Source organism: Eulemur rufifrons, chromosome 28 (genome assembly GCF_041146395.1).
Source record: "Eulemur rufifrons isolate Redbay chromosome 28, OSU_ERuf_1, whole genome shotgun sequence".
In the NCBI taxonomy this organism is placed as follows: Eukaryota; Metazoa; Chordata; class Mammalia; order Primates; family Lemuridae; genus Eulemur; species Eulemur rufifrons.
In genome coordinates this window covers 21,671,205-21,684,974 of record NC_091010.1, presented here as the reverse complement: position 1 = coordinate 21,684,974, position 13,770 = coordinate 21,671,205, and the positions used below count along the sequence as shown (strand labels likewise).

General features: G+C 55.3%; 1 protein-coding gene across 2 annotated transcripts in view; it reads left to right on the top strand.

Annotated features, from left to right (window-relative positions):
• Positions 1 to 10,734, top strand: part of ADAMTS14 (ADAM metallopeptidase with thrombospondin type 1 motif 14) — a 68,652-nt gene extending 57,918 nt beyond the window's left edge. For both annotated transcript variants that reach the window (XM_069460093.1, XM_069460092.1), the window contains exons 17-22: positions 648 to 816; positions 1,219 to 1,351; positions 2,957 to 3,164; positions 6,431 to 6,560; positions 6,665 to 6,775; positions 8,677 to 10,734. In XM_069460093.1, the coding sequence (XP_069316194.1) occupies positions 648 to 816; positions 1,219 to 1,351; positions 2,957 to 3,164; positions 6,431 to 6,560; positions 6,665 to 6,775; positions 8,677 to 9,170 (1,245 nt within the window). In that variant the 3' untranslated portion in view covers positions 9,171 to 10,734. The remainder of the gene's footprint in view (positions 1 to 647; positions 817 to 1,218; positions 1,352 to 2,956; positions 3,165 to 6,430; positions 6,561 to 6,664; positions 6,776 to 8,676) is intronic.
• The last annotated feature ends 3,036 nt before the right edge of the window (positions 10,735 to 13,770 follow it).

Sequence of the window (13,770 nt, the reverse complement as noted above, 5' to 3'; positions counted from 1 at the left end):
ATATACATGCAGAAGAATGAAGTCGGGCCCCTACCTCACACCATCCATAAAAATTAACTCAAAATAGACCAAAGGCCTAAATATAAGAGCTAAAACCATAGAACTCTTAGAAGAAAATAGAGGGGTAGATCTTTATGACCTTGGATTCTTAGCTGTGACACCAAAAGCATAAACGAGAAAAGAGATAAATTAGACTTTATTAGAATCGAAAACTTTAATGCATCAAAGGACTTTATCAAGAAAGTGAAGAGACCACGTGCAGAATGGGAGAAAATGTTGCAAATCGTGTCTCTGGTGAGGGCCCAGCATCAAGACTGTGCCCACTGACCGATTTGCAGAGCCAGGCCGTGCGACGCTCCAGTGAGTGGAACCGACTGGCAGGTGCGGCTCCTGCTCCCCTTAGGACTTAGGCCAGTGGAAGGGAAGGGTGTTCACAGGTGCACGGGCTGCTCTCACCAGGTGCTGAGCCTGAGTTTGTCACGTGGCCACTGGTCTGAACATCTCCCCCTCAGCCACGCGTGGCGCGACCTCATCCCAGCAGTCCCTGGTTCTGCTCTGACCCCACAGCCTTCTCTGGCCCCTCCTCCCTGCCCCACCCCGGCCTTACTTCTCTCTCTGGTCCTGTGCGGCCTCCTGCTTCCCCTCAGGTGCTCCCCCCAGCTGAGGGCGGCCCCCGCAGCAGCCTGGCCTACAAGTACGTCATCCACGAGGACCTGCTGCCCCTTATTGGGAGCAACAATGTGCTCCTGGAGGAGACGGACACCTACGAGTGGGCGCTCAAGAGCTGGGCACCCTGCACCAAGGCCTGTGGGGGAGGTACTGGCTCTCCCGACCCCGCAGGGCCTCTCGGGGTGGGGACGGGGGGCTGAGGCTGTCTCCATTTGACATGTCCTTGCTTGTGCCTCAGTTTCTCCTTGGAGATCTCCAGTGTGCGGAAGCCTGCTCTGGGCCGGGCATGTAGGATGGGGCCGGGGTGCTAGAGCGGTACCCGGGGCACGGCCTCTGCCCTATGAGCTCACCCACTGTGGGGACAGGCAGCCATCCAGAGCCACGTCCCCACAGTGAGACGGGGCTGGTCAGGAAGGCGTCCTTCGGCAAGCGATGGGCAGGTGGGCGTGCAGAGGCACACAGGGAATGGGAGCAGTCCTCAAGGCTCCCCCAGGACACCACCCCTGAGGCCCTGGCAGACCAGGCCCATGGCAGTGTGCCCTCCCACAGGGCTCCAGTTCACCAAATACGGCTGCCGGCGCAGACGTGACCACCACATGGTGCAGCGGCACCTGTGTGACCACAGAAAGAGGCCCAAGCCCATCCGCCGGCGCTGCAACCAGCACCCCTGCTCCCAGCCTGCGTGAGTGCTCCTGGGGACGGACAAGGAGTTTGGTCCTGTGCATTGTCTCGGCCCCTGGAAGAGGAGGAGGGATGCTGAGCCGGCTTCTCCCAGCACCGAGTGGTGGAGACAGCCCTGCAGCCAGGACCCACGCTGTGTGCCTGTCCATCAGAAAGAAGAGGCTTCCTTTGTCTGTCCTTCCCAGCATTCTTTTACAGATGGGAAACTGAGGCCCAGTGTGGGGACACAGCTTTCCTCAGTAATCCAGGGGGGCCCATAGAGGTAATGTGGATTTCAGTGCTTCCGTGCTCTGGGTCCAGGCCAGGATGCTGTCCACTGCTTCCTCCCTGCCCGGTCCTCAGCAGTCCAGGGACACCGCCTGGCCTGCCAGCCCTGAGCCGTGGTCCAGCCCCTGATTTTGATTCCCCGGACTGAGGGCACACTCTGAGCACGAGGTCATGTTCTTGGGATTATTTGGAGGAGCCTTCAAGGAGAAGAGAGGTGTGACTTTTGGAGGGTTCCAGGTCAGGCCTCAGCCTGTTGCAGAGCCGGCACGAGGATGTCCTCGGCCTCCGCGAGGCCCCCCTGGCACTCCCAGGCAGGCCGAGGCTGAGGGTGGCTGGCCGGTAGGAAACTGTAGAGAGCCTCATCCATCCCCTGCTTACCTGGGGTCCCCCTGTGGGGGCAGGGGTGCTGACTGGGCCTTGCCGACTGACAGCAGCTCCTGGGAGCCCCAGGCCTGGACAAGGGACCGGGGTCCAGGCCAGGAGCTGGTGGCCCCCCTGTGCCCAGGCCAGGCGTCATACCCCTCCCCTCTTCTGCCAGGACAGCTCCATAACCACCCTCTGTGCTTCTCCTTTGCTTGTTACTTCGTGCTGTCCTCTCCTTTCCCCACAAATGCGTGTGACCACAGAGCGGGCAGGGTTAACTCCGCCTGAGATGCTGGGTGGGGGGGGGGGTGGTTGAAAGAGCCCTGGTTTACTATCAGAGACCTCAGGAAACCGACAGGGAGCAGGAGTTTTGGCATCTCCCCCCTCCGCCCCCACCAGAGCAGTTTTGCTTTTATCTAACTCGTCCAACAGGTGTCTGCTTAAGAGGCTGTTGGAAGTTGCTCTGTGGCTAAGAGACACTTGGTAGGCCACCAGCGTAGCGGCTCAGTGCTGAAGCTCTATGGTTGATGATGGTGACAGTAACAGTGCTCTTGTCCCAGGATCCCCAGGGGAGGTTGGGGGCACTTACCATGAAAGTGTGGCTTTGATCTGTCTCGTGCACTGCACCCAGCACCCAGCACCCAGCACAGTACCTGCATACAGCAGGCACACAAATATTTATGGGGCGTTGAGACAATCCTGATGTCGAGATGGAGTAACCAAGGCTCAGAGGGGTTTCTAGCTTGCCCAGGGACACATATGGTGCCAGCATTTAGGTATGCTGTTTTTCAGGAAGGAGTAGTGACCTCCCTGAGGCCACACAGCCAGGTGGACAGTCGCCGGGGGCCGCAAGCGTTCTGAAGTCCACACACTCTCTGGCTCCTGCCTGTAGCTGCCTAGGGGTGGGAGGTGGCCCCTGGGAGGAAGTGTCTCCTTGGTCTCACTTCCTTCCTCCTCCCACCCTGTCTGTCTCCAGGTGGGTGACGGAAGAGTGGAGCCCCTGCAGCCGGAGCTGCGGGAAGCTGGGGGTGCAGACTCGGGGGGTACAGTGCGGGCTGCCCCTCTCCAATGGCACCCGCAAGGCCATGCCGGCCAAGGCCTGCCCCGGGGACCGGCCTGAGGCTCGGCGGCCCTGCCTCCGAGTGCCCTGCCCAGCCCAGTGGCGGACGGGAGCCTGGTCCCAGGTGAGTTGTCCCCTGGGGGTGGGAGGGGCTTGGGGAGGAGGTGGGTCTGGGGGGTTTTCTGCTGTTCCCTGCAGGCAGAGAGTTTCTGGCGGAATTTCTCTCCCCACATCTCATCTGGTTTCTCTCAAAACAAAGTCGAACGGCTCCCACGTACGCTGTGCTGCTGCACCTGGGCTCCGTGCGGGGCCTTTGCGCTCATTCACTGTCTCCTGCGAGCTCCCCACAGTGCTGGGAGGCATAGGTTAATATCCCGTGTCCCAGCTGAGCAGATTCAAGCACATCCTTGCGCTGTGTGCCAGGCATTGTACTAGAATTCGGAAACCTGGCATCAACCAGGCAGACCTGTCTTGCCCTTGCGCCCTCACAGTCCCACAAGGGAGGCGTAATAGACAAGTCAGCCAACCACAGAAGTGTTCACAGAGAGCAGCTGGGACTGTGGGAGTCCCCGGGGCAGCGTGAGCAAGGACAGAGGTGGTCAGGGAGGGCTTCTCTGAAGAGGTGTGGTTCAGGCTGACACCTGAGGGATGAGCCACAGGAAGAGACTGAGGCAGGAACAAATGTACGATGTTCCAGAAGCTTTGAGGACAGTGGGGCTAGAGTTACGGGGAGGATGACTTTGGAGAGGCAGGCAGGGGTCCGGAGCTGCAGAGCTTTGCAAGGAGTTTGAATTTATCCTAAGCATAATAGGAAGCCACTGAAGAGTGTTGCAAGCTCTGAGTTCAGGTTTCAAAGACCACAGCGGCAGCTCTGTAGAAAGCTGATTGTGGGGAGGCCAGGGTAGAAAAAGGAGACAGCAGTCGGGCCGCAGAGTAATCCTGTGCTCTGTGACTCAGGCTCTGGGGGTGGCCACAGGGAAATGTTCCATGTCTTGGGTTTTCTCCTAAACACTCATTTGATGTGAACCTGGAAGATACTAGGCCAAGTGACGTAAGCCGCACACAAAGGACAAACACTGTGCGATGCCACTTAATATGAAGTACTTAAGGAGTCTCACTCACAGAGGCAGAAGGTCGGGTGGTGGTTGCCAGGGGCTGGGGAGGGGGCAGGGAACGGGGAGTTGTGTAGTGGGTGAGGAGTTTCAGTTTGGAAAGAAGAAAAGTTTCTGGAGATGGGTGGTGGTGATGGTCGCACAATGTGGATGTGCTTAACACTACCGAACGGCACAATTAAAAGCGGTTAAGGTGGTGAACTTTGTTGTGCAGGCATTACTGCGGTTTTAAAAAAGTCATTTGATCAAGGCCATCAGCACAATGATGTTTATTGTAATAGGAACGTATTCAGAAATATCCTCAATGTCCACCTACAGGAGATTGGACAAAGAAATCCTGATGTGTTCATGTGATAAAATACTATACAGTAAGAAAAATGAATACGCTTGGACTGTGCTAACCAAGCTAGATAAACCTCGACTAACCCAGAATAAATTTAGGGGAGAAAAAGCACTGTGGGAGGAAGGGAAAAACGCACTTCCAATGAATGTCATTTCCTTCACATTTGAGAGGCACACGCAATACTTGAAAATAGTCCAGAACGCTGATTTATTAAAGCTGGTGGCGACGTCTGGGCAGGCGTCTGTGAACAACTCCATACTTTCCCATATGCTTGAAATATTGCGTAATAAGGAGTATTTTTAGAGCCTGAAAACTCTCATGCCATTCGTGCAGATTTTCTGTTCTTCTCCATAATAGATGACTTCATTCATTTTGATATAAAATAGAAAGATTGCTGGTCCTCAAAGGACCTTATAAATAAAACTTACAGAGTTGGCAGATGGTGGAAGATATTGGCCCTTTCGAAATCCAAATAAAATACAGGGACGAATCTCTAAATCTAACATTTTGTTTGGGAAGCAAGAACTGTAATTTGGGGCATACACATAGGGTGGTCTTTGGTATGTATGAAGAACAAAAGAAAGGATGGGGGTTTATTAGAAAGAGAAAGGTTAGATATTGTTTTGGATGAAAGCTCTTTGGCACTAGGGAGGCCCTTGGGAGCTGGCAAGCTCCGGGTGACAGCGGTGGGGAAGACCCATCTTGGAGTTAGGGCAGGTTGTGTCAGCAGCAACGAGGTAGAACTGGTCTCAGGGTTCCGGCAGGCCGTTTCAGCAGCTGTGCTGGCAGAACATTCAGTTCTTGGGGCGGGTGGTATGTGCCCGTGTGCTTTTGTCACCCTGGCCCCTGGACTCTAACTTAGGTGTGACAAGAATGACCCAATTCCTATAATCAACTTTCACAGCCCCTTGTGAGCCTGGTAAAGCACTTGAGAGCTATTAGCTGTTGTTTCTATTGTTCATCCTGGGAGGATGAGCCATGTTTGCCCCGTGGCTCTGTGTGGCCCCGTGACCCTCGTGTCTTGCCCAGTGGTCACGTGAGACATGAAGGCCTACAGGTTCTTCCCCATCCAGCTCAGAGAGGCCATGGTCAGCATTAAAAAGTGACCTGGTCACGTTGGGCAGCCTTGCTTTCCTGGAGTCCCTGCCCCTCCACCCCAGGACCCCTCATGACCCATTTGTCACAGTAAGAAGCGTGTCAGATCCAGGGGACGAGGTATGTGGCAGCCCCTGCAAACGGTGGTCCTCTGCTGCCTCCTGCTCCTTGCACCCACACCTTCCCCTCTTAGGGAAGAGGACACTTTTGAACATACCTCTGCGAGCTGATGTTTGGTGAATTGAGTGTCAAGACCATTGACTATCAGAGCTAGCAGGGTCCGTGGCCACCCTGTCACCCAGCTCTCTCGGTTCATAGAGATGGAAACTGAGCCAGTGGGGCAGCAGGTACCACAATCCAGGCCCCTGCATCCCGTTAACAAGGTATCATCTGCAAGCCAGCCTGCCGCAGGTCGCAGCCCATGGTGGATTGCGGCAGGGGACTTTGCCAGAGTGAGACCCAAAATGTTTAAGAACCCAGGCGGCACAGACCAGACACAGTGGATGCAGGTGGTAGGAGGTGCAATGGGACCCTGGAGTCCCCCGACCCCGAGCCAGGGGTTAACTGTTTAGATGGCGGGAAGCCCTGGGGGCTGTCAGCTCTGGGCAGTGGCTCTTTGCCACTGGTGCAGGAGTGTTTGACATCGGGCATGGGGTCCTGCTGAGGCTCTGTGCAAGCAGTCCTCACATGTCTCTCTGGGCAGGGGAAGGCTTGGCACTCTGCCCTGTACCCTTTCTGTCCTCGGACACTGGCTGCACTCTGAGCTCACTGGCCCGTCCTCTGTCTCTCCACCCACCCCGACCCCGACGGCTGTGGCCTGGCCCTGGCCTCCCATGGCAGTGCTCTGCCACCTGCGGCGAGGGCATCCAGCAGCGACAGGTGGTGTGCCGGACCGGCGCCGATAGCCTTGGGCAGTGTGACGGGGAGAAGCCAGACACCGTCCGGGTCTGCAGCCTGCCCGCCTGCGGAGGTGAGCAGCTGGGGTGGACAGGCCGGGCCCAGCTCCCCAGCCTGGACCCGAGACCCAGCCCCCTAGAAATCCCACACCCTAGAGCCACTTCTGCCTGCTCACAGGAAACCTCCAGAACTCCACGGTGAAGGCTGACGTCCAGGAACTTGTGACCCCAGAGGGGCAGTGGGTACCACAGTCCGGACCCCTACCTCCCAGTAACAAGATACCAGCAAGTAAGTGCAGTCTTTGGCCCCACCCTCTCCCCGTACCTTTCAGTGGGCCCAGTGTCACAGCATGGGCCATGCAGCAGGGCAGGCCCAGCTTGCGCCGTCTGTGTGACCTGAGCTCCCTGGGCCTCGGATGCCTCAGCTGTGACGTAGGGATGATCCTGTATTGGTCCCTGGCCCCTTATCTGCAATTCCAAAATGCTTATTTCTAAGTTTGGTGCAGACTCATTTGGAGGCAAAATCCGACCTGAATTAACAGAAAATCATTTATTCTTTTGCTACAGAAACATTGCCGTATTTGCTTACAAGGTGATAGCACAGACTCCACTGAGGGTGTTCTATAATATAAACACACACAGTATTACTTCTCTGACCCCAGAAGTTCTGAATTCTGAATCATATTTGCTTCTGAGATTTTCAGAGAAGCCACTGTAGGTCTGAGCTGCTTTTGTGGGGCTGAATTAAGTGGGAGAGTGTGTGCACTCCTGCCCAGCGGTCAGCTAACGACAGGAGGAATAATTCGTCCCTGCCCCATGGTCAGGAGCCCATCAATTCATCCTCCCACCCTTCCATTCAACCATCCACCAGTAGCTGTTTGCTGAGCACCTGCTACGTGCCAGGCTGTGGGTGCTACTCTCCCTTCCTGGGCTCCGCTCCCTTTCCCTTCCTCACCCTCCCAAGGACCGCTGTTCTCAATGTGCCTTCTAAGCACCAACCTTGTCCCTCCTCTGCTCCCATGCTGAGACTCAGGCTGGACAAGTTTCTGGGCTTCCTTTCATTTTCCTCCCAAAAGGAAAGGGCAGGGCCCTGGTTCTGATCCTAGCATGCTGGTGCCATCTAGGGGCCACTAGCTTTCCATGTTCTCTGATCCTTCTCTTTTCCTAAGCCTGCCCCTTCCTCCCTCTCTCTTCCCTCTCCCCTCCGTCTCCTCCCACCTGGCAAAAATTAGTAGAAAGCAAAGCTCCTGCCTTCACATTCTATTTGGAGAGACCCAGTGGAGTCATTACGAAAACATTTGTAGATGATATTTTAAGCAAAGCAAACTAGTGCAGTGAACACCCCTCTATGCCAGACACTTAAAACATGTTATTTATAATTATGATGTCATTCATTGGTAAATATCAGCACTATCCCCATTTTATAGGTGAAGAAACTGAGGCTTGGAGCTTTTAAGTGGTAGAGCCAGAATCTGAACCTAATTCTGCTTGATTCCAAGTTTAGCAGTGGAGGACTTGACGTCCAGATGTGTGCTGACTGGTGGCAGGGTGTTTGCTTTGCTTGTCGCCACTGCGGGTTGCCTGGGCATTAGCCTGGCGCTGGCTGGAGTGGGTCCGATTCCTCTGGGCTGATCGGGAGGGGGTGACGGTTACCACTTCCATCTAGAGCAGCTGCAGCTAGAATCACCCTGTGTCTCAGCCATACCCCAGACTGCCCAGTCTGTCTGGGTGAAGAGGTGGCATCGGCTGTTTGTAAAGCTCCCCGAGTAATTCCCATGTGCTGCCAGGTTTGGGGACGAGTGACATAGGGCCGTGGTTCTCAGACTTTGCCACACATCGGAACACCCGGAGGGCTGTGTGAGCACAGTGTTCCCGGGTGTTTCTGACGCAGTAGTTCTGGATGAGGCCTGAGAATCTGCATGTCCAACAAGCTGCCAGGTGATGCTGATGGTGCGTGAGTGGGGGCATCACTTTGAGGTCTACTGCTCTAGAGGATTCTAGTTCCCCTTCCACATAGAAAGGGCTCGCTCTCCTGTCAGACGGCCCCGTGCCCGCTCTGGGAGGAAGCTTTATAGTGAGTCCAGGAGGGGCAGGGGGTGCAGGGCGGGCAGTTGGTGGTGAGGGGATGGTGGGGCCTGTGTCCTGGTGTCTTTCCACTGATGGGCACGGGTCCTTGTGCTGTGTGTGCAGCGGAGCCCTGCCTGGGGGACAGGTCCATCTTCTGCCAGATGGAAGTGCTCGGTCGCTACTGCTCCATTCCTGGCTACCACCGGCTGTGCTGCGAGTCCTGTACCAAGAAGGCCACAGGCCCCGACGCTAGCCCGGACCCTGGCCTGGCCTCGCCACCCACTGTCTCCACTCCTGGGAGCCCCTTACCAGGACCTGAGGCCCCTCCGGATGCTGCGGAGCCCACCAGGGAGCCATCGGGATCAGATGACCTCCAGCGTGGCCAACCCACACAGCTCCCAGGACCTCCAGACACAAGCTCCCTGGTGACCCAGCGTCTCTTTGCCCCCCAGAAACTGAGCCCTAGAGCATTCTGGGGCACCTCCCCTATCACCCCGGGGGGACAGCCTTGGGGCTGGACTCAGGCTCCTGTGCCGGTCTCCAAGGATAAAGGGTGGCCCAGGGAAGACCAGGAGCATCCAGGTACCAGCCTCCCTGCCACCTCCCCGGTGACATGAGCCACACCCTACCATCCCACCAGTGACGTTTACACTGTGAGCTGCCCCGGGGAGCCCCGGCTCAGAGGACACACACAGGGGGCAGGGGCAGGCACAGACTTCCTTCTAAATTATTCACCTTCTTGTTGTTTGGGGCTTAATGCTCTACCCTAAGGGGTGGCGGGGGAGGAAGACAGAGCAGGGAGACCCCACCTGGAGATACCTCAGCAAGCAGTCTGACGGCTGGCCAAACCTCTCAGGGGCTCCGATTGGTCTCCTGCCACAACCGGGGCCAGCTACTGCCCCCTCCTCACAGCCACGGGCCCGGGCAGGTCCAAAGCCCAGGCTGAGAGCTGTCGGGGCCACCTGCCTTCCCCAGAACCGTGGAGACCCCGTGGGGACCCTGCCTATGTGGCCCCTCTGCCCAGAAAGGGCAAAGCAGGGCCAGGGGAGGTGGGGCCAGGTGATTGTGGCATGAGGCTTCCTGCTGCAGGGCTGGGGCGGGTGGAGGCAGCTCGTCCCAGCCCAGCTCTTGGTAGCCGAGGGCTCCACGCAGCTCCAGCAGCCGAGGCCTTTGCTGGCTGGAGGGCAGCGCCTGTGGCCATGCTCTGCCCCTGCAGGTGTCACTTCTGTTACTCCTGGTGACTGCAGATTGCAGGCTGGCCTCCAATCCCACCCTGGCCCACCAGAGAAGGGGGCTCAGGACACCCTGGACCCCTGTCCTCACCGTACAGCAGTTTCCAAACTGGTGCTTGACCCCTGGCTGGACCACAACCGCAGCTTTGGTTGTGACTCTGGGCCTTGGAGGTGACTCTGTGGGACACAGGAGCCATGATTTCTCAGGCTGGGCCCTCAGTCGTTATCCTCTGCTAAAGACCACTCCTGCTGGAGTCAGGGGTCTTCTCCACCTGGTTCAAGTTAGGCAAGAGCTATGTGGTTCTCCGGGTACTGGGGCCCCAGGGCAGACGACCAGAGTCCATTCATAGCCAGGTGACCAGGGCCACCCAGGCTGAGTGCCCCAGGGCAGATGCCAGCCCTGCCCCAGCCTGGGGTGAAGAGTGCACACTGACCCATGGTGCTTCAGGGACTCCTCGGGGCTCACCTACCCTCCATGTTACCTCCAAGAGACAGGTAACAGCCCTAGACCCTCTGGCTCTCAGGAGGTGGCCCAGGTTCCCAGCGTACCCGCAGGGTCCTCACCCCCGGGGTCCTTGCCAGGTGATAGAGGTGCTTCTCATTTCTTCCTTCCCCGGGGGAAGGGGGCTGTTCTGAGCCAGCCAGGAGGAACGGGAGCAGTGGGCCCCTGCCCCTGGCCTGCACCTGCTTAGAGAACAGAGGTCCTGGGGGCTCCCCAGGTGCCCTTTCCACCTGCTGCCCTGCTCCTCCCCCTCCCCAGGATGCTGGGCGCACACTGGGTCATTCCTGTGGGAACCAGTTAAAGGGCGTAACTTTGTGCCTTGGAAATCCAGGTCTTTAAACTTTTATGTATTTATTAACATTGCTCTTGGTGTTTTGTTTTGGACCCCAAAAAGTTATATGTGTTTTTCTTTTTCTCTCTCTGTTTTGGAGGAAGCGGGCAATGAAGCCAGAACTCTACGGGGCTGGCTGGGCTGTAGCAAGAGGACTGGGGGTGGGGGACAGACAGGGAGGGGGCTGGAGTCTCAGCCCTCAACCTCCTTGACTGAGCCCCACTCACTCCGTGGCTCTTCAGCATCAGCTCAGGGTGTGGCAGGGGCAAAATCAGGGCTGGGGGCCTGGGGGTCCCACTTGAACTAAGCACTGAGGAGCTGTGTGGCCTTGGGCAAGTCACCACCGAGAACTTGGTCCAAAGGGGGAGGTGCCTGGGAGATGGTTCTGGGGTCTGTAGGGTGTTCTAATGTCCCTGTACAAGCATGCAAGGAGTGCTTTCCTTGGAAGGTGGTGAGCGCCCTTTCCCTGGAAGAATCCAAGTAGAATGTGGATGCTGGGTAGGAGGTGGAAGGAATGTGATGCATCTTATTGGGCGGGGAGGGCTGAAGAACCTATGCTGTGTCATTTATGACTACTGACCTGCCCCTCGCCCCTTGCCCATGTCAGACATCACTAATCCATCACCGCACTGTTTCAATGTGTATGTCACAGGCCCCTTCCTAACATCTGTGGGACCCAGGACAAGAGTACAAACAAGGACCCGCCCCCCACCAGCCCAGGGTGCACTCCTCTTTCCACCCCTGGTTTCATCCCTCCAGGGACTTCACATGCCTGTATACAGACAGTCTAGCCTCCATTCACATCCTTCTGCAACAGCCTGCTCTTGGGGGCTACCCTTTGCAGACAGCTACCACTTGGGCACACATGGTGACCCAGTCACACCTTAGGGGGACTGACCTAGGGAGATGCTAGCATGGGCCCCAGAAGTGGGCTTAGGATCATTCAGGCAGGGAATTCTATGAGCCCAGCCCCTCAGAGTGTGGCCTGCAAGGAGGAGGAACATGGGCCCTGGATGGGCCCTTGCCCCGGCCCAGTGCAATCCTTGCCATGGGGTTAGTATGGGCAGAGTAGGGCCCTCTAGGAGCCCAGTACTCCAGCTCTAACAGTGTCTTGGTACGTTGCATGGGACAGGGATAACACATGGAAAATGCATGTCAATGTGCCTCTGTCTTGTGCCCGTGGCAGACATTGCCAGTCTGTCACTGCACTCTCCCCACTGAGCCCGCTCCCCTCAAAGACTCCTCTTCACACCGTGCTCTGGATAGTGGCCGTCGATCATTGCCATCATTGGGGCAAAGATCAGGGCTGGTAATTTTAAATTGTATAACATTAGAAACCTTCACACACTCAGCATCTCAGGCAGAAGCGCGACATCTAGAAGCAGGACTGCAGTGTTTGAATCAAGGAAGAGGACACCAAAACCAGCCCCAAGGAACATTTACTGAGCTCTAGGCTCTCTCAGAACCCAGGATGGGGGCAAGACATCTCTAGTGAGCCTTTGGGTCCACCTGCTCATCTGAAAAATGGGAATGAAAGCATGCATTTGCCTTGCCTACCTGTGAACACACGGCGAAAAGAGTGTGTTCAGAAAATGCAAGGCATTGCAATGAGGAGGGCGCCTCCCAGGAGTGACACTTGTCACTAGGTTATTCCTGGAATGGGGCTTAAGGGAACCAGTCAGCTTCAGGAGACAGATGAGCTGTCATCTATTCCACAAGAGTGGGCTCGAGTCAGGGTTTGGGTTCCCCCAGACTCCAGATCTCAGCCTGTGGGGTCCTCCCCCTTCTCCAGGTGCCCTATGACCCTCCCACCCCTGCAGGCCCAGGTCATTCCCCTAACCACAGGTTACCCACACTCTGCTTAGAGCGTAGAATGCCCAAGAGAACATCACTCTCACCCTAACAAGGAGAAAAAGCCCAGTAATCTACAAAGTCATACATGTTTAGACCATCAGAGCAAGGGTTGCAAGGTAAGCATGTGAACTAAATTCCGAAGTGTGACAGGCCCCCTTAAGGAGAGACAGGACACATAGAGCCTTTGTTCAGCCTTGGTGAAGCACAGGAGGAATGGCCACCATAGAGCAGGGGAGAAAATACAACTGAAATGTCAATGGATTTTTAAAGCTTAGTGTGACACTTGAGAATCATTGGGAGCCCCACAGACAATGGGGGTCTACACCTGCTCACCAGCTCTTTCCCTCAGCCCCCCACTGGATGCACAGGGGGAAAATCTGGGGCAGAACAGGAGACCTAAGAGAGCAGCCTTGGGGCCCTTCCCAAGTCTGAGAGCACAAATTTAAAAAGCAATGCCCACTTAGAATAGCATTGAGGACACCAAGTACCCGTACATTGAACATACAAAGTATTGCTGAGAAAAATTTAAGAGTACCTGATTAAAAGTAGACCATGTCTATGAATCAGAAGCCTCAATAGTGTTAAGATGTCAATTCTCCCCAGTGATCTATAAATTCAATGTGATTCCAATCAAAATTCCAGCAGAGAATCTGAACACACCCACACGGACACGGTGGTAATGGTTAATTTTATGTGTCAACCTGACTTAGCTAAGGGATGCCCAGATAGCTGGTAAAACATATTTCTGGGTGTGTCTGTGAGAAATTAGGATTTCAATCCATAGACTGAGTAAGGAAGCTCACCCTCCCCAGTGTGGGCAGGTATCATCCAATCCACCAAGAGCACAAATAGAGCAACAAGGCAGGGGAAGGACACATTTTCTCTGTCTGCTTCAGCTGGGACATCCATCTTCCTCCCCTGGACATTAGTGGCTCCCCTAGTTTTTAGCCCTTTGGGTTTGGACTGGAAACCTAGGTTTTCCTGGGTCTCATTTTGACAGTTTCTTTGTAAGTTAAATGTTATAAGTTAACGTTATAATTTTACAGGTTAAACATATACTTTCCATACAACCCAGCAGTGCCTCCCCTATGTGTTCAACAAGGAAAATAAAAACATTTGTCCCCAAAATGACCATATGCAAATGTTCATAGCAACTTTATTCAAAACAACTCCAGACTGGAAACAACTCAATTGTGTAACAAACAGTGAAACGATAAATCAACTATGGCAGAGCCATACAATGGAATACTAGTAAACCGTGAAAAGGAACGAACTATTCATACATTCATGTGTGAATC